This window comes from Odocoileus virginianus, chromosome 4 (genome assembly GCF_023699985.2).
Source record: "Odocoileus virginianus isolate 20LAN1187 ecotype Illinois chromosome 4, Ovbor_1.2, whole genome shotgun sequence".
NCBI classification, from domain to species: domain Eukaryota; kingdom Metazoa; phylum Chordata; class Mammalia; order Artiodactyla; family Cervidae; genus Odocoileus; species Odocoileus virginianus.
In genome coordinates, this window is record NC_069677.1 from 21,706,052 (window position 1) to 21,724,622 (window position 18,571).

At 47.6% G+C, this 18,571-nt stretch overlaps 1 protein-coding gene across 4 annotated transcripts in view; it reads left to right on the plus strand.

The window, feature by feature from the left end:
- BCL6 (BCL6 transcription repressor) overlaps positions 1-13,721 on the plus strand; it is a 51,918-nt gene extending 38,197 nt beyond the window's left edge. For all 4 annotated transcript variants that reach the window (XM_070466259.1, XM_020870060.2, XM_020870057.2 and 1 more), the window contains exons 3-10: positions 566-737; positions 2,376-2,597; positions 4,182-5,153; positions 5,690-5,874; positions 7,156-7,323; positions 8,409-8,539; positions 8,659-8,796; positions 12,503-13,721. In XM_070466259.1, the coding sequence (XP_070322360.1) occupies positions 577-737; positions 2,376-2,597; positions 4,182-5,153; positions 5,690-5,874; positions 7,156-7,323; positions 8,409-8,539; positions 8,659-8,796; positions 12,503-12,646 (2,121 nt within the window). In that variant the 5' untranslated portion in view covers positions 566-576 and the 3' untranslated portion in view covers positions 12,647-13,721. The remainder of the gene's footprint in view (positions 1-565; positions 738-2,375; positions 2,598-4,181; positions 5,154-5,689; positions 5,875-7,155; positions 7,324-8,408; positions 8,540-8,658; positions 8,797-12,502) is intronic.
- The last annotated feature ends 4,850 nt before the right edge of the window (positions 13,722-18,571 follow it).

Here is an 18,571-nt window from a genome sequence, read left to right on the forward strand (position 1 = left end):
GCAGTTCTGACAGTTGCATTCTGACAATTCTGAAGTTTAGCAGGGGAGAGACAGATGGTGGCTAGGATGATGAGATGAGATACTGATGAGAATAGCTATGTTTTTTGAGAATCTAGTGTGGACCAGGCACATATCTCTAAGTTTTACCACCACAGAGGAATTAGTACTCCTCATTTGGGAAAACTGAAGCCCAGAAATCGTAAAACAACCTGTTCGAAGTTACATAGCCTGCGAAAGGTATGGCCCATGTGCTAACCTTCAAAGCATGCTTTCTCTCCCCTGTCACTCACTCACTGCCTCTCAATGCTGGCGGCGTGTTTGGTATGTGGAAAAAACGTTCAACAAATACTCATTCCCTTCCTCTTTCCCCTATAGGGTTTTCTATTAACAAGTCAGGCAAAGATGATAATCTTCTAGTACAGACATGAAGAGAAATGCCTAGAGGTGGGCCATGAATTGTTCAAAAGCAAACACAAGGGAGCAGGCTGAGTCATCTGCTCTCACACTCCTGGTGAGAAGGAAACAGGTTCTAGAGGACTAACAGGATTTTGACCTTTTCTTTCAGGTGAAGAAAAAATGGCTTCGCCGGCTGACAGCTGTATCCAGTTCACCCGTCATGCCAGTGATGTTCTTCTCAACCTTAATCGCCTCCGGAGCCGTGACATCTTGACTGATGTGGTTATAGTGGTGAGCCGGGAGCAGTTCAGAGCCCATAAGACGGTCCTCATGGCCTGCAGGTAAGGGGTCTGGAAGTGGAAGGCAGATGATGGATATAAGGGGAGCGATGGTGCTGGCTGCCAGAGTGGAGGGTGGGGGCCTCTTGCAGTGTTTGGGGCCACATCTCATTTGTCTCTAGGTCCCTAGCACATGGCCTGGCAGAGTGGGTTCCCAGGCAGCAAATGAATGAATACACTTTTAGAAAAGAAAGCCTTTCCATTCTGTGGGAATAGAGGGAGAAGAAATCAGAGGCTGTCTCCAGAAGAGATGTGTTTGGGGCAAACAGAATGACTTTAGTGAACCAGTGGAAAAAAATGAAAAGTGAAAGCGAGTTTTTAAATATTTCTAGCAAGTTAATTTGAGATCTTTTGCTCTTTTTTTCTGTGATTGTATTTATTTATACTATGATTATATTTCCGTGGGTGTTTCCGAGAATATGTGAGTTGGTGAAAGTGAGCTGGCTAATTTGTCATATTTGTCAAGTATTTCAAATGTTCAGAGCAGTTTTACATTCCATCACCTCCCTGGATTTTCAAAGTGGCCTGTATTATGGATGGCACAATTAGTTCTATTTTATAGATGATAAGATTAAGACGTTTATAGGTGAGCTGATGTAGAGTCATGAATCTTGATTATAAGTAGAGGACATATAGAACATCTACAACAAGCACCTTTAAAAAAAAATAGTGGAAAGGTTTATAGAGAGTTAAAATAATAGATGACACTAACCAAATGCTTACTGTGTTCAGGCATCAATTTGCCCCCTTTACATTTTCATTCTTGCCACAACTGTGTAAGGGAAACACTGTCATTCCTGATTTGCAGATAAGGAAACCAAGGTGCAGAGAAGTGAAGTCCCTTACCCAAGGTTTCATAGCTACTTACTAAAGTCTAGTAAATCTAGCTCACTTCTGGCAACACACTCGGGAAGAGTAGAATCCAGATGACAGTCCAGAATTCTGGTCTCTCACTGCATGCTCCTTCCTGAACCTGGCATCATGGGTACCAGGAGGTATAGCTTGACACTGACTTGGCTCTCCTGGGAGTATTGACCTTGTGATGGACTTTTAGAAAATAATCTATGGACTTTTAGAAAACAATCTATGGACTTTTAGAAAATCAGTAAACTGTAGAAATAGGTATCATTTTATTTGTTTGTCATCAATACCCAATTTGCTTCTAAAAAATACAATAAGATTTTTAGAATAAGGATAATGTGGTGGAGCAAGAAAGGAAATGCTTATCCCAAAGATGTAAACTAAAAATAGTTACTGTGAATGAATGCTAAATTTAACTCTGGTAATCTGTGCAGTGAAGACCAAAAGTAATACAGGTTCTGTGACTTTGAGAAAGTTACTTGACCTCTTTGATCTTAGTTCCCCCATTTGTAATGGGAGAGAAGGATAGAATCTATCTTATAAGGTTGTGAGAAACACAGGAGAGTAGATGTAAAGTGCTTAATGACGCTCTGACATTGAGTAAACTCTCCATAAATAGCAGCTGTTGTTAACTGGCATGGAAGGTCCAGAGCTAGGTCCAGGAAAAAGGGGCTGAGCACCCCTGCTAACCATAATTGATGACTGTAATTGATTGTTTGAAACAATTGATAGTTTCTGTAATTGATGTCTGCTATAGTGAGACATTCCTTTGTTTTACAGTGGCCTGTTCTACAGCATCTTCACAGACCAGTTGAAATGCAACCTCAGTGTGATCAATCTGGATCCTGAGATCAACCCGGAGGGGTTCTGCATCCTCCTGGACTTCATGTACACATCTCGGCTCAATCTTCGGGAAGGCAACATCATGGCCGTGATGGCCACAGCTATGTACCTTCAGATGGAGCATGTTGTGGACACTTGCCGGAAGTTCATCAAGGCCAGGTGAGCTGCCACCTGGATGGAGGCCTTGGAGATGGAAGGAATCACAAAAGATCAGTAACCCTTGATAACGCAAGCATGTGGAAAAAATAATCCTCTGTGATACATCACAGCCTACTTTCCATTGCTTCTGCACACTCCTGCTATTCAGATATGGCACATGCATCCCCACTTCTTGCTTCCGTCCATTCATTTGATTGACCCTTTCCTCCCACCCATCCTGTTGACCACGCCTGGATGCCAACTTCTTCATTGATGTTGGTGCAGTTATCACTTTGCTCTTTCCACAGCTCTTCAGTTGTGTCCCAAAGCCCTTTGTGTTCCCGTTAGACTTTGCTTCTATTTCACTATTTGCATGCATGTTTTAGTTCTCCTTTAGGCTTCCACTGGAACTATTTACATACTTAGTTCCCCCACCAGACTGTGGACTGCTGTACTCATCTCTTATGTCACTCTGCTCCTAAACGAGAGAACATTTATTGAATTACATTTGGTTCACTGGGTCTAACCCCCACCTGGGGTCTGGTGAGATAGGGCCATCATTGAAAGATGAGAAACCTGAGAGCCAAAAAAGTGAAGAGCTTTGCTAAGTAGAACAGACACTAGGCCTTGACTTCTGTAGAATCACTTGATTCAGCTTCTCTAGGGTGATAGCAGCCCTTCTCCAACAGAAAGGTTTCCAGCCTCTGTTTGAACATCTCCAGGAGCAAGGAACTCATTGTTCCCAGAACCATGCAGTTCTACCTTGGACAGTTTGAAAGTTGAAATCTGGCTTCTTTCACCTTCATTCTTTGGTTCTAGCTCTGTTAACTGCAATCAGACGGAGCTGGCCCATTCTTCACCCATGTAATGTCCTTTCAAGTATAGGCAGCTTGAGCTCTTTGTCTCCTGTGGGTGATAAGGGTGGCAGGATCATTTCTAAGTGCTTTCCCTGGGTCCAGCCTGGTGCTGGGAGCGTTCAGTAACTAGCTGCGGGTCACAGAGCTGCTCAGTGGCACCACAGAGACTAGAAACCAGGTCCTGTTGGTGTAGAGCCAGGGCCTCCCACCCTGGCACGTGCTGCCTCTTCTCCAAAAGGAAACTTCCCTAAGACTCCAGGCATCCTACAGGGTGAGTTCCTTCTTCACAAGCTCCAGTTTGATAATGAGCCTCCGAACATGTGACACCAGCATCAAATAAATACTCGCCTCCCCGAAGCTCAGGTTTCACCTGTGTAAAATGGAAACAATAATGCCTTCGCAACCTTCCTTGCAGGATTCTGTAGGGGTGAAATGAAATAAGGGCTCCAAAAGCTTTCCATTGTATAATAGGGGAATAATTAGCGATTCACACGTATACATACATGTGGGACTTACACAAAATCACGTCTGAACAGTCACTGATTGTGTGGCTAACTCACTTGGCTTCTCTGGGCTGGCTTGCTAGACTTTTAGCAGAACTGCCTTGTAACTGCAAGTGGTTCCCTAGTCCGGGGCCACGTTGCCTATGTCTAGCTGACTGCCGTGCCTGTGTGGGTCTCATAGGCCAGTGTCACTTGGAAGGTTCTGATTAGGAGGCCGGGGTCTTCTCTCTCTTTCCCTCCTGCAGTGAAGCAGAGATGGTTCCTGCCATCAAGCCTCCTCGTGAAGACTTCCTCAACAGCCGCATGCTGATGCCCCAGGACATCATGGCCTACCGGGGCCGGGAGGTGGTGGAGAACAGCCTGCCGCTGAGGAACGCCCCCGGGTGTGAGAGCAGAGCCTTTGCCCCTGGCTTGTACAACGGCCTGTCCACACCGCCAGCCTCATACCCTGTGTACGGCCACCTTCCCGTCAGCAGCTTCCTCTTCTCTGATGAGGAGCTCCGGGATGCCCGGATGCCTATAGCCAACCCCTTCCCCAAGGATCGGGCCCTCCCCTGCGACAGTGCCAGGCCAGTGCCCAGTGAGTACAGTCGGCCGGCCATGGAGATCTCCCCCGGCGTGTGCCACAGCACCATCTACTCGCCCAAGGAGGCGGCTCCTGAGGAGGCGCGGAGTGACATGCACTACAGTGTGGCCGAGGGCCCCAAGCCTGCCGCGCCCTCAGCCCGGAGCGCCCCATACTTCCCCTGTGACAAGGCCGGCAAGGCGGAAGAGCGGCCCTCCTCGGAGGATGAGATTGCCCTGCACTTCGAGCCCCCCAATGCACCCCTGAACAGGAAAGGTCTGGTTAGCCCACAGAGTCCCCAGAAGTCTGACTGCCAGCCCAACTCACCCACGGAGTCCTGTAGCAGCAAGAACGCCTGCATCCTCCAGACCTCTGGGTCCCCGCCGGCCAAAAGCCCCACCGACCCCAAAGCCTGCAACTGGAAGAAGTACAAGTTCATCGTGCTCAACAGTCTCAACCAGAACGCCAAACCGGAGGGGCCTGAGCAGGCAGAGCTGGGCCGCCTTTCCCCTCGAGCCTATGCTGCCCCACCAGCCTGCCAGCCACCCATGGAGCCTGATACCCTTGACCTCCAGTCCCCAACTAAGCTCAGCACCAGTGGGGAGGACTCCACCATCCCACAGGCCAGCCGGCTCAACAACATCGTCAACAGGTGATTTCAGAGGCAGTTGGGACTTGGGGCCGGGGCTTATCTGAGCAGGGTTCTGGACTCACTTCTGATGGATACAGAGACTGTGTTCTCTTGTCTGAAATGCTGAGTGTACTGGAGGTGTGGGCTAAAGCCTACTGACTGAATTTGCCTAAGAAAGGAAGGTCCTTAAGCTTCAGTGTATTTTCATAGAGAATTTCCCCTCCATGGTAGATGAGCATTCCAAGAATCCCAAGCTCCTGCAGTCTTGGTCTCGGTATGGCACAGGGCATCCTCCTGCTGTCTTGGACAGGAGGGTGGCTGTGGACTGCAGCACTGGGGGCGGGGAGAGACTGAGCCTGGGAGTGGGGTTTGGGCTCCGTGTGACCCCCATCTCGGTGTGTCCGCTGTTTGAAGGGAGGCTTTGGGATAAGTAACTCTGTGGTTCCTGATCTCAAGTGGCCTCTGGGCTGCCCTGAGCACAGGGAAGAGGGATGCATGGAGGCCAAGGGAGGCTCTGCCCTGCTCCATCTGCTGAGGCCCTTTCCTCCTGCCCACAGGTCCCTGACTGGCTCGCCCCGAAGCAGCAGCGAGAGCCACTCACCGCTCTACCTGCACCCCCCCAAGTGCACGTCCTGCGGCTCGCAGTCCCCGCAGCACGCGGAGATGTGCCTGCATGCCGCTGGCCCCACGTTCCCCGAGGAGCTGGGAGAGACCCAGTCTGAGTACTCAGATTCCAGCTGCGGTGAGTCCCTTCCCTGCCCTGGCCTCTGCTCCAGAAGTTTGTTTGTCCATTCACTGATTGGAAGGAGCCCCTCATTGGAAGTCCATTGGCATTTAAATCACCAGCCCAGATTCCCACTCTTGGAGACCTCATGTAAGGAATGAGACTGACGAAAGCAAGGGATGAAGAATCTGAGTTATTCTTGGGGAATAGAGAAGGACCACACAGCTCACTCAGCTTCCTTCCAGCAAAACTAGCTATGGGGCTGGCTACCACTAGCTTCCAGAGCCTTCTCAGGCCCTCTGGACCCAAACTGATGGCATGCATGTTAGTTCACCTTGCTTAGACTGTACATTCTCGAAGGAGAAGCATCTGGCCTTATTCATGCTTGTGTTTTCCACAGGGCCTAATGAGTCTAGCACAGAGTAGGCACTCAGTTAATATTAGCTGAATTTGATTCACTGAGCAGATGGTTAATTGACATTTTTGGATAGTTTGTGATTGGCACCCCCAGTTTTCCCCTCTTCCTCCAGCTCTGGCTCCAGTAGGGTGGCCCAGTAATACTTCTTTTAGGGGTAAGTCACCATGATATGTCATTTCCAAATTGTTAAGACAAAAAAAGAGATGAGTTCCTTACACTGAGAGACTTGGCACAGGGCCATGGGCCAATAGTTGGGAGAGCGGGGATTATCCCGTCCTGGCTCCCCAGCTGTTCGCTCTGCACTCCAGTTCCTTTTCTCTGGGCCTCTGTTTCTACTTCCACCATCATCTTTTGTCTCCCTATCTCAGAAGTGCTTGGGAGACATGAAGTCTAGATGGGTGCAAAGTTGACCACAGTCATCATTAATTCCTCCTTCGATGACCTCAAAGTATTTTTGACTCTGATTCGTATCTTACATTCCTGTGATGCTTGATGTTATACAACGTGCTCCTTTGAGGTAGGCAGGACAGGGGTTTGTTATCCTGATTTTGGAGATAGAGACACAGACAGAGGCTGTCTCACCCGAGGGCTTCTGTGCATGAATGTAAGCTGGTGCAGGCCACGTGGGTACCTTGGGTGTGAGTTTCCTTTTCTACCTTAATATTTGAATCCGTCTCCTTTCTCGGTTCCATGACTGAGACCCTAAAAACTAAGAAAGAGAGAATTCTCACAGGCCCTTTGCTCTGGGCTGTCATGAACAATGGGCAGATGGGGCACTGGGGGCTCAGTTTGGTCCTGGGAGTGGCTCCAGAGGAGAGAGGCTGTGGAGCCCCACCTCCCTTTCTTGAGGTGCTAACCCTGGTGTTCCCCTCATCCAACAGAGAATGGGGCCTTCTTCTGCAATGAATGTGACTGCCGCTTTTCTGAGGAGGCTTCCCTCAAGAGGCACACGCTGCAGACCCACAGTGACAAACCCTACAAGTGTGACCGCTGCCAGGCCTCCTTCCGCTACAAGGGCAACCTTGCCAGCCACAAGACCGTCCACACGGGTATGGCTCTGTAACCCACCCCCAAGCTCGCTAGGGTTCCCCGGGGCAGGATGGGGCAAGGATTCTGGGGAAAGCAGCGTGGGGCTCTGGAGCCCGGTGGGGTGAGGTAGGGAACAGGGATTGTCCTGGCCTGAGTGTAGGCCTGGCCCTGTCCTGTCTCGGCTTAGTGACCCAGCCACTCTGTATTCCCTTTGTCTTTCCTTTGAGAGGCTCTGTGTTGCCTCTCCACCTTCACTGGGGTCAGAAGTGTTCGTCCCACTGTACAGGGGATGAACCTTGGCTGAGAGAGGCAGAGCTAGGTTGGTTTTTATAAACCAGAAAAACGCTAAAGCCTCTCAGGTCTCTCCAAGGGTTTGTTCCTTATCAGCTCACATTCCTTCACCAGGTAGCATCTCATAACCTGATTGTTGTCCAAAGTTGCCTCTCTCCTGGCATTTTAAATGGGCCCCTTATCCCAGAAACTTTCCATGAAGGAAAATGTGGCCCTTCTATTGGTTTCCTCTGTCTGAGCATCTACTCCAACTCGGGCCCCACCTCTCTTGCAAATAGAATCCAGCTGTAGTTGCAGCAAGCAGAAAGGAAAAGCATGTTTTTTTCTCAACGACAGAAACTAGAGCAGCCTGAGTGTTATTTCTCTGAGGAATGGGTTACTGAATCAGCCTTACCCAAGGGAAGAGCTAGCAGAGCCTTCCTGGGTCATCTCAACTCACCCCTCGGGTGCCAGAGAGGGAAACTGAGGCCCAGAAAAGGCGAGTAACATGTCCACATCCCGAAGTAAGACCATCCTGATGACAAAGCTGGTTCCTGGGACCTCAGGCCCTCCCTGACCCATACCTGACATTGTCTCTCCCCCTCCATGTCACCGCCTGCTTCTTGACCCTGGTCATGGGTGAGGTGTGCTGGTGTGTGTGTGAGAGAGGGGTGGCAGGTAGGGATGGCAGGTCCCTGACGCCTCTCTCTGACCCCTTCCAAGGGAAGGAAAGCCGAAGTGGCACAAGGAAAGGCCAGTTGCTTTGCAATCTAGGGCTCAGGGACCGTGGAGACTTCCTCTGATTATGGCTTTCCTGTTCTTCTCTCTGCAACAGGTGAGAAACCCTATCGCTGTAACATTTGCGGGGCCCAGTTCAACCGACCGGCCAACCTGAAAACCCACACCCGAATTCACTCTGGAGAGAAGCCCTACAAATGCGAAACATGCGGAGCCAGATTTGTCCAGGTGAGCAGGGGGCGTGGGCCAAGGACCCCCACCCAGTGTGCTGATAAGAGGCTTCCGGGGGTCTGCAGCCCACCTCGACCAAGCCTCTCAGTTTGTTTGCTCTTCGCTCTTCCGTGCAGGTGGCCCACCTCCGTGCCCATGTGCTCATCCACACTGGCGAGAAACCCTATCCCTGTGAAATCTGTGGCACCCGATTCCGGCACCTGCAGACTCTGAAGAGCCACCTGCGAATCCACACAGGAGAGAAACCTTACCATGTACGTGAGCCTCATGGGGCCACTGGCTGGCCTGGGAGGGGCGGGAAGGTGGAGCACTGGGACCACAGGACTGTTCGCTTCAATCTCAGGCGAGCAGCGGGATGACCGCTGAACTCTCATGGTCCTAAGACCAGATTTAAGTCTGATTTTCAAAGACAACCAGCTTGAGGTTGGCCTGAGTCTTAGTTTGTTATTGTGCAGTTGCTGAGTCATGTCCAACTCTTTGTGACCCCATAGACTGAAGCATGCCAGGCTTCCCTGTTCTTCACTACATCCCAGAGTTTGCTCAAATTCATGTTTATTGAGTCAGTGATGCTATCTAACCAGATCATCCTCTGACACCCCCTTCTCCTTTTACTTTCAATCTTTCCCAGCATCAGAGTCTTTTGCAGTGAGTAAGCTCTTCACACCAAATCGCCAAGGTATCGGAGCTTCAGCTTCAGCATCTGTCTTAGTTTGCTCATCTTGAAAGTGAGGGTATTGGGCTAGGTAATCCAGGCCTTAAGAAAGAGGTCTGGACTGTGATTACATAGACATCAGAGTCATTCATTCCTTCTACAAACACTTACTGAGTGCTTCCAGCTGGCCCTAAGCTGGGCTAAATGTCTACTTCAGAGGAGCTAAAGTGTTTGAAAAGGAGCAGTCACAGACTAGGAGGGGAACCAGAGAAATGTGGTGATATAAGGGAAAAAAAAAATAGAGAAAAGACAGTTGCAGATGACCAGAAGCAAGAGGCCATGATCGGGCCACTGGAATCACAATGTTCTACAGTGGAGTCTTGACTAACTATGGCTTATGGGTTAGTTGTTGAAATTCCATGAGCTAATAATGGTATTTATACTTTCACATGGCTAAAAATATCAATGATATTTTATGACATGCAAATTATATAAAATTTAACTTTCAGCGTCCATAAATAAGGTTTTGTTGGCACACAGCCAGGTTCACTTGTTGATGTATGTCTCTGGCTGCATTCACGCTACAATGCAGAGCTGAGTAGTTATGTCAGAGAATGTCAGGCCCACCAAGTGTGAAATATTTACTGTCTGGCTCTCTACAGAAACAGCTTGCTGATCTCTGCCGTAAAGTGGAAAGATACTGGCCAGGGAGCTGAGATATTTGGGTTCTTATTTGGACTTTGACAATGACCAAAAGTCTGTGGGCAAACCCTGACCCTCTCACTGGGCCATAGTCTTCTTTCTCTATGAAATGGTGAGAATGAGGTAGATGAGCAGGTTTCCAACTATGCTCTTTCAATCACTGAGGTTCTCAAACCCTGCAGGGCAGGACTGGAATGATATAGCAGCCTCTTTCCCTTTCCAATTTCCATTTAATTTGAAAAAAAGAGTCCCATGTCCTACAAGCGTAGAAACTACTGTTATAGATGAGGCTGGCTTTGCTGAATTTATGACATCTCTGTAGGTAGTGATGGACACAAGGATGAATAAAGGAAGAATGGTTAACCCATATGAAAATGTTAACCTGAAAAGGTGGTTATTTTCATTCACTTGTTTATCACTCCTTGAGTGAATATCTTCTCACTTGCTTTTGTTCTTGGGCAAATTAATTATCTTCTCAGTACCTTAATTTCCTCATCTGAGCCTGATAATAGTGCTTACTTCTCACAGTCATGTTAAATTAATGGATTCCCTGAAGTGTTCAGAACAGTGTTTGCTGCATAGTAAGAGTCCAGTACCTACTTGCTGTTATAATTATTTGCTGGACATTTAGATACACAGGCTATCAGAGTTGAGTGACCTTCAGAGTATATTGACTCAGTCCCTTACAGAAAGGAAATCCAAGGCTCAGAGAGAAATGCCATGCTCAGGGCATATGGCAGTGGGTGGCACAGATATGAGGGGCCCTTGTCTCCCAAGATTGGGGCTCTTTCTACTCACTGCACACCTGTTTTACTTTTTTCTAAGTTTATTTCCATTTTTACTTTAAGACATATTTTCTATATGAACACATTTTATTACAGTTTTATTAGAGAATAGTTTTAGATTTGTAGAAAAGTTGCAAAGATAGCACTGAGAATTACCATATGTATGCAATTTCCCCTTATTACTGCTGCTGCTAAGTCACTTCAGTCGTGTCCGACTCTGTGCGACCCTATAGGCGGCAGCCCACCAGGCTCCCCCATCCCTGGGATTCTCCAGGCAAGAACACTCGAGTGGGTTGCCATTTCCTTCCTTCTCCAATGCACGAAAGGGAAAAGGGAAAGTGAAGTTGCTCAGTTGTGTCCGACTCTTAGCGACCCCATGAACTGCAGCCTACCAGGCTCCTCTGTCCATGGGAGTTTCCAGGCAGGAGTACTGGAGGGAGGTGCCATTGCCTTCTCCCCCCTTATTACTAGGGTACATTAACCACAACTAATGAATCCATACTGGTATGTTATTATTAGCTAGAATCCGTACTTTATTTTTACTTCCTTAGTTTTTACCTAGGCTCGCTAGGTGGTGCTAGTGGTAAAGAATCCTCCGGCCAATGCAGGAAAGGCAAGTTCAATCCCTGGGTCAGGAATATCCCCTGGAGGAGGGAATGACAACCCACTCCAGTATTCTTGCCTGGAGAATCCCATGGACAGAGGAGCCTGGTGGACTATAGTCCATGGGGTCACAAAGAGTTGGACACGACAGAAACAACTTAGCAGCGTCAGTTTTTGCCTAAAACATTTTTCTGTTTCAGGATTACATCCGGGTACCACATTACATTTAGTCACCCACTTTATTTTCAAAGAACTTTTCCACTAAAATTATTATCACCCATTCTTGGAATCAAAACAAGAAACAGCTTTACTTGCTAATAATGCCTTGTTAGCTGATCTGAGGTCTGTGTGTGCATATGTGCTCAATCACTTCGGTTGTGTCCGACTCCTTGTGACCCTATGGACTGTAGCCTGCTAGGCCTCTCTGTCCTTGGGATTTTCCAGACAAGAAAACTGGAGTGGCTTGCCATGCCCACCTCCAGGGGATCTTCCTGACCCAGGGATTGAACCCAAATCTCTTGTATCTTGCATTGGCAGGTGGGTTCTTTACCACTAGTGCCACCTGGGAAGCCCTCTAAGATGCATACACTAAGTTAAAGGAATATAACTGCCTCTTAAAAGCATATCTGAGATTTCCAGAATTTTCATTTACAGAATTCAGACTGTTCTAATCCATTTGTCCAAATATATTCAAATATATTGCATAATTGCCTAAGAGGTATATTCACAGGTACTGGGACGATTACGAAGTTAGTGAGAAGAAGTCACCACTATCAAAGCATCTGAGAAGGATGGTAAAATTTGGGATGCCAAGGCTTTTTTGGCATTAAGTGGCAAGGCTAGAAATCTTACAGAGGCCAAAGGGAAGAGGAATTATTTTCACCCTAGAGAGATTCAGGAAAACTTTAAAAATTAGAAGAGTTTGCATCTGAACTGCATTTTTGGTTTAGACTTGAATTTGTTGATTTAGAGCAGGGAAATGAATCTCGAGCAGGGGAAGAGCATGACCAAGACTTTGGAAAGCAGGGAAGAGACATTTGCACCAAGTGTACTTGTCCTTAGCAGAAGCCAGCATTCCTGCCGGCTCTCACCTGCCCACAGGAGGGAAGGGAAGAACTGCCCCATCCCTGGAAGGGAGAATCTCCTTCTCAAGGTCTTCGAGTAATAACACGTTTCCTGAGTGGATGACTTAACAGTTTGCCTCTGGTTCTCCCCCAGTGTGAGAAGTGTAACCTGCATTTCCGCCACAAAAGTCAGCTGCGTCTTCACTTGCGCCAGAAGCACGGCGCCATCACCAACACCAAGGTGCAATACCGCGTGTCAGCCACTGACCTGCCCCCGGAGCTCCCCAAAGCCTGCTGAAGCATGGAGTGTTGATGCTTTCCATTCGAGCCCCTTTTCAGAATCTACCCAAAGGATACTGTAACACTTTACAATGTTCATCCCATGATGTAGTGCCTCTTTCATCCACTAGTGCAAATCATAGCTGGCGGGGGCGGGGTGGGGGGAGGGGCGGGGGACGGGGCGCCAAGGCAGCTCCCCTTCCCCCACTGCCGTAAAACTTTAAGAAAATAATATTGCTTCTTCTCCTATGTGTACGGCAAACCATGTCCGCAAAAAGCAAAATCATTTTATATGTCAAAGCGGGGGGAGTACGCAAACGTTCTGACTTGACTTAGTCTGCAAAATGAGGAATGTATATGTTTTGTGGGATCAGATGTTTCTTTGTATGTAAATGTGCATTCTTTTAAAAGAAGAGACTTCGGTATGTTATCAAAGAGAGGGCTTTAATTTTTTTAACCAAAGGTGAAGGAATATATGGCAGAGTTGTAAATATATAAATATATATATATATAAAATAAATATATATAAACCTAAAAAAGATATATTAAAAATATAAAACTGCGTTAAAGGCTCGATTTTGTATCTGCAGGCAGACACGGATCTGAGAATCTTTATTGAGAAAGAGCACTTAAGAGACTATTTTAAGTATTGCATCTGTATAAGTAAGAAAATATTTTGTCTAAAATGCCTCAGTGTATTTGTATTTTTTTGCAAGTGAAGGTTTACAATTTACAAAGTGTGTATTAAAACAAACAAACAAAAAGAACAAAAAAAAAGCTTCAGAAGGAAAAAACGTGTAGTTTTGTTCTAGTTTTCGGTTTGTATATACCTGTACAATGTGTCCTACGGTGCCTTTTTTCATGGAAGTTTTCAACAGGGGACGACTGCGCCATCCCTTTTGGAAGTGTAGGCAGACACAGGGACTTGGAGTTGTCACTAACTAAGCTCTCTTTGGGAATGTTTGTCTCATCACATTCTGCATCATGCTTGTGTTATAACTACTCCGGAGACAGGGTTTGGCTGTGTCTAAACTGCATTACCGCGTTGTAAAATATAGCTGTACAAATACAAGAATAAAATGTTGAAAAGTCAAGTCAGTTTGTCCTGGATTTTTTTTCCTTCTGCTGGAGTCAGGACTTGAATGGGTCTGTTTCCCCAGCTCTTCACCTGGGTGGGCGGTGCGCATGGAGGGAAAGACTGAGGCTGAGGTTTGCGGCTGGTTGCTGGGCGCGGCCCACCTTCAGCTCTTGGCAGGAGGATGGACCACAGATGCCAGATTCTGCTCCTGTGGCGCCCAGGTCCGGGATTTTGAATGGACCTCTTGCCTCTTATCTCTGGCTGGTTCCCTCCTCTTTCTGGTTTTTTGTGTGTTTTTTTTTAAAACTGTCTTCAAAAAAATAAACTGTCTTCATTCACTTTATTTTTCACTCAGAGCTCTAGGCTGAACTTTAAATGAATGATCTCAGTTCTGGCCCTTCTGACACCAATGTGTGGGTCCTTTCCTCCTCTGGGCCTTGGAGAGTTTGCTCATTCTATGAAGCAAGAAGGCTCATCTTGCCTCCTGGCTTCATAGACAGTTTCTCTCTCCTGGGGGTCCAAGGACAGTATGGGAAGCCTCAGCTTCAACTCTTGCCTTCCTCACCCTTGGTGCCTTCGGAGGATTTTTGCTCTCTGTTAGGTGATGGACAGACATCTATAGACTCCGAAGCTTTATGAATCCCTGTGAGCCAAGCCAAACCCCATCCCTGCAGAAGCATACTTTGCACCAAGAACTCGGTGGTGGAAGTCGGCTGCCTCTTCCTGGGTGACAGCCATTACCCCTCTGAGTCCCATTCCCACCCACCCCTGAGGAAATCGGATTAGCTAGATTGTTTACCATTCCATGATTCACCCTGGCTTACTTTGGCACCCGGTTTTATTTTACCTCAAACCCCCTCAGAAACCAAGTTTGACTGACAGGAGCTAAGAATGGTGAAGACAAGTGTGGTCATGGCTGCCTGCCCAGGAGAAAGTCCTCACAGCTCCCTCCCGTTGCTGGGTGGTGGTGGCGGTGGGGTTTGGGGACGTGAGGCAGAGCCTTCCCTGGGCCCTCAGGCCACTTTCTGCTTACTGCCGTCCCTTGGCAGCGCTTCTGCAGCAGGCTCCAAGCACGTGCGGGGAAGCCTGCGGGAGCTGACCACCCAAAGCCCAGGAGGGAACCTCAGAAAGTCACATCGCCCCTCTGCCAGCCACATGGCCGGCCTTGCAGCTCAGGTTTCCTTTGAAGATGACTTGAAAGGACTCGCCAGCTCAAGGCCTCGGCTCACCCCGCTCTTTGAAAGGGGGGAAAATGATCCCTGTGCTCCCACGGACACTTGGCAGAAGAACTTACAAAACAGACAGCTTCAGGAATGACAATTCACAGGCCCGAGGGAGGCTGGTCCCAGGGCTGCTCAGCTCCCCAGGGGCCTCCGCGTTTGTTTACATATCATTACTGTTTAATAGAGAGAGGAGAGGCTGGGGCAGACAGTGTGGGTGGCATTCAAGTTCAAACAGAAGATCAAAGAGTAACTGCAGCCAATTGACAATCAATAACAGGTAAAAGGCAAACATCTCTAAGCAGTTATGCTGGGGCAGAGGGAATACAGATTTTTTTATTACCAAAGCGTGACTGTGGCACAACTTTTCACAAATGCATAACTTTTAAATCAGGGTGTCTGATGCTTTTCTCTCAGCTGTGGGGTTTTGAGAGGAAAAGTTGCTAAGGACCAGAGTAGTGGTTGGAGGGTGGACCTGGAGAGATTGGTTAGAATCTACTTCGGAGCTGGAAAGGATGAAGGATGGTAAGGATCACCTCGCTGACATCTGTCCTCGACCCAGGAAGGGACTGGGGCAGAGAGTGGAGGGCAGGTTCCCGCCTCTGACCCCACCCGGAGGGAAAGAAGATCGGTCACAAATGTTCCCATTGCAGAAATGAGAAAGCTGATGCAGGGACTTGTCCAGGGTCATGCAGCTAAGATGTGGCCAACTAATCTGAGTTCATACAATTGCTTGTTGGTGGACGTTCAATCACCTCTTTTTTTTGGGAAAAATGGGCTGTTTCCTTTGGAATATAGGTTCATTTGCCTCTCTGTGTCACTCAGAGTAATATATCTATTAAACACGGTAATAACATCTGGCATTTGTGAGGCGTTTAGGATTTTCAAAGCACGTTGGTATCAGCAATCACATTCTGTCTCAACTACTCCTCAGAGTAGAGGTATCGGGGGTGGGGATTGGGGGGATACACACACCCGCCTCAGAACCTCCAGAATAGCAGTAGTTCGAGAAGTTACAGTGGAAAACCAGGGGCCATAATAACACATCAAACTGCACCTGCACACAGAATTAAAAAAAAACAAACTCCTTTGTCCCAGTGGGTAGCCACATCTCATACCACATGACCTGCCTCCCTGATTTGTCTAAAGATGGACATGGGACCCCAAGGCAAAGTGCTGCCTGAGAGAGGCAATGATGAGTTGGGCCACTAGAATCTTATATCCTGGGGATTTACAGTGACATTTGGAGACAACCAGCCAGTCCAGTGTTTCTCCAGTTTTGGTGATATGTAATCCACCTTCATGATTTTGCTATCGCATCATACCTTGAACATTTACGTACTAGTTTTCTTCAAATCAACTCACTTTCAAGAGATAGTTCTTCCAACATAAACAAAAATAAAGAGTCATCATTCATAATAAAAATGTTCACTTTGTGCCTTCTAGAAACTATACGTTCTATCAGAGATATGTTTGGAAAACTCTAAGAGAATTGGGATAAGGAAAGAAAAGGAAACTAATGCAGAGAGAAGCTGATCCCCTGGGGAGAAGGTGAGTGTCATTAATGGCACCACAATGAGATCCCTGGGCAAGGATTTTAACTAGAATGCCCTGCCACCACCAGGTTGATTTCTAGAAGATTCCATCTCTTTTATCACCACTTCGTAATAAGGTCTCTGCCTCTACTCCTCTATCACCCATCACACTGGGCCTGGTTTGAGTGAGTCCCTGTTTCCTGGAACCAAAAGAGCACAGTTTACACATGTACCCAGGTTTGAGGTGTGTGTCATCAGGGAGACCATTCAGTGCTCTCAGATTGGGTTCAGGGTTCTCAGTAAGAGGCTAAGGACTGCTGTAATCCCTCCCATGTAAGATACAAAGCATTGTCTACCCAATGTACTGTAACCACATGGAAAGACTATGTTCCTCCAATCCCTCAAAGCAGTGGCAGGAGGCTTCTCAAAGGCATGCAGCTGCCAAGCCCTGGTGGGCACCAGCAGCACAGTCTGCAGGGTCAGGCACCGTCACTGAAAGAGGAAAGGCTTCAGCATCACTAAGGAAATGGCCTTCCAGAAAGGCAGGCGCTGAAGCAGGAGGGTCTTGGAGTCTAGGAAGAACACTCAATGGGGTTTGGAACCCACAGAGAACTATCTTAACCCTAAGTCCCTGGACAGTGGAAACAGTGACAGACTTTATGGACTCCAAAATCACTGAGGAAGGTGACTGCAGCCATGAAATTAAAAGATACTTGCTCCTTGGAATAAAAGTTATGACCAACCTAGACAGTACATTAAAAAGGAGAGACATTACTTTGCCAACAAAGGTCCGCCTAGTCAAGGCTATGGGTTTTCCAGTAGTCATGTGTGGATGTGAGAGTTGGACTATAAAGAAAGCTGAGCGCTGAAGAATTGATGCATTTGAACTGTGGTGTTGGAGAAGACTCTTGAGGGTCCCTTGGACTGCAAGGAGATCCAACCAGTCCATCCTAAAGGAAATCAGTCCTGAATATTCATTGGAAGGATTGATGCTGAAACTCCAACACTTTGGCCACCTGATACAAAGATCTGACTCCTTGGAAAAGACCCTGCTGCTGGGAAAGATTGAAGGCAGGAGAAGGGGACGACAGAGGATGAGATGGCTGGATGGCATCACCGACTCAATGGAAACATGAGTTTGAGTAAACTCCAGGAGCTGGCGATAGACAGGGAGGCCTGGCATGCTGCAGTCCATGGGGTCACAAAGAGTCAGACATGACTGAGAGACTGAACTGAACTGAAGCCCCTGGAGTCTTGCCCCTTTATTAAATGATTCTGACTCATGTAATCACAAGAGACTAACTTCTCTGTTAACACCTCTAAGAGATGAGTTTCCTGGGTCCCTCCTCCTTTAGTACTAGCAACAGGCAGGTTGATTAAATAACAAGCTTGCTTAGAATCAGAATCACAAGAATAGCAAGCCTGTATGGGCCTTAGAGACTAGGATCTTAGCCCGAAGAAAGAATTAAAAATGTTAGTCACTTAGTTGTGTCCGACTCTTTGTGACCCCAAGGACTGTAGCCCACCAGGCTTTCCTGTCCGTAGAATTTTCCAGGCAAGGACACGAGTGGGTTGCCATTGCCTTCTCCAGGGGATCTTTCCAACCCAGGAAATGAACCGAGGACTTCTGCATTGCAGGCAGATTCTTTACCGTCTGAGCCACCCAGGAAGCTCGGGATTCTAGGCTGTGTGCGTGCTAAGCCACTTCAGTCACGGCCAACTCTTTGAGACCCTATTGACCGAAGCCCTTCAGGCTCCTCTGTCCATGGGGTTTCCCAGGCAAGAATATTGGAGTGGGTTGCCATGCCCTCCTCCAGCGGATCTTCCCAGGCCAGGGATTGAACCTATGTCTCCTGCATTGACAGGTAGGTTCTTTACCACTATCACCACCTGGGAAGCCCAGATTTTAGTCTATGGGTGCCAAAACCAAGGGAAAGGCAACAAGTGTAAGGTCACACCCAGAATTTTTAACAAAGAGGTCTCCTGACACCCAGGTGGTTTATAACATGGTCCCAGCCTCCAGGGATTGTGCGGTCACTTGGAAAGACAAAACATGGACAAACATGGAAGTAAAACACAAAGAAACATGAGACATGCCATTGTGGCTAAAA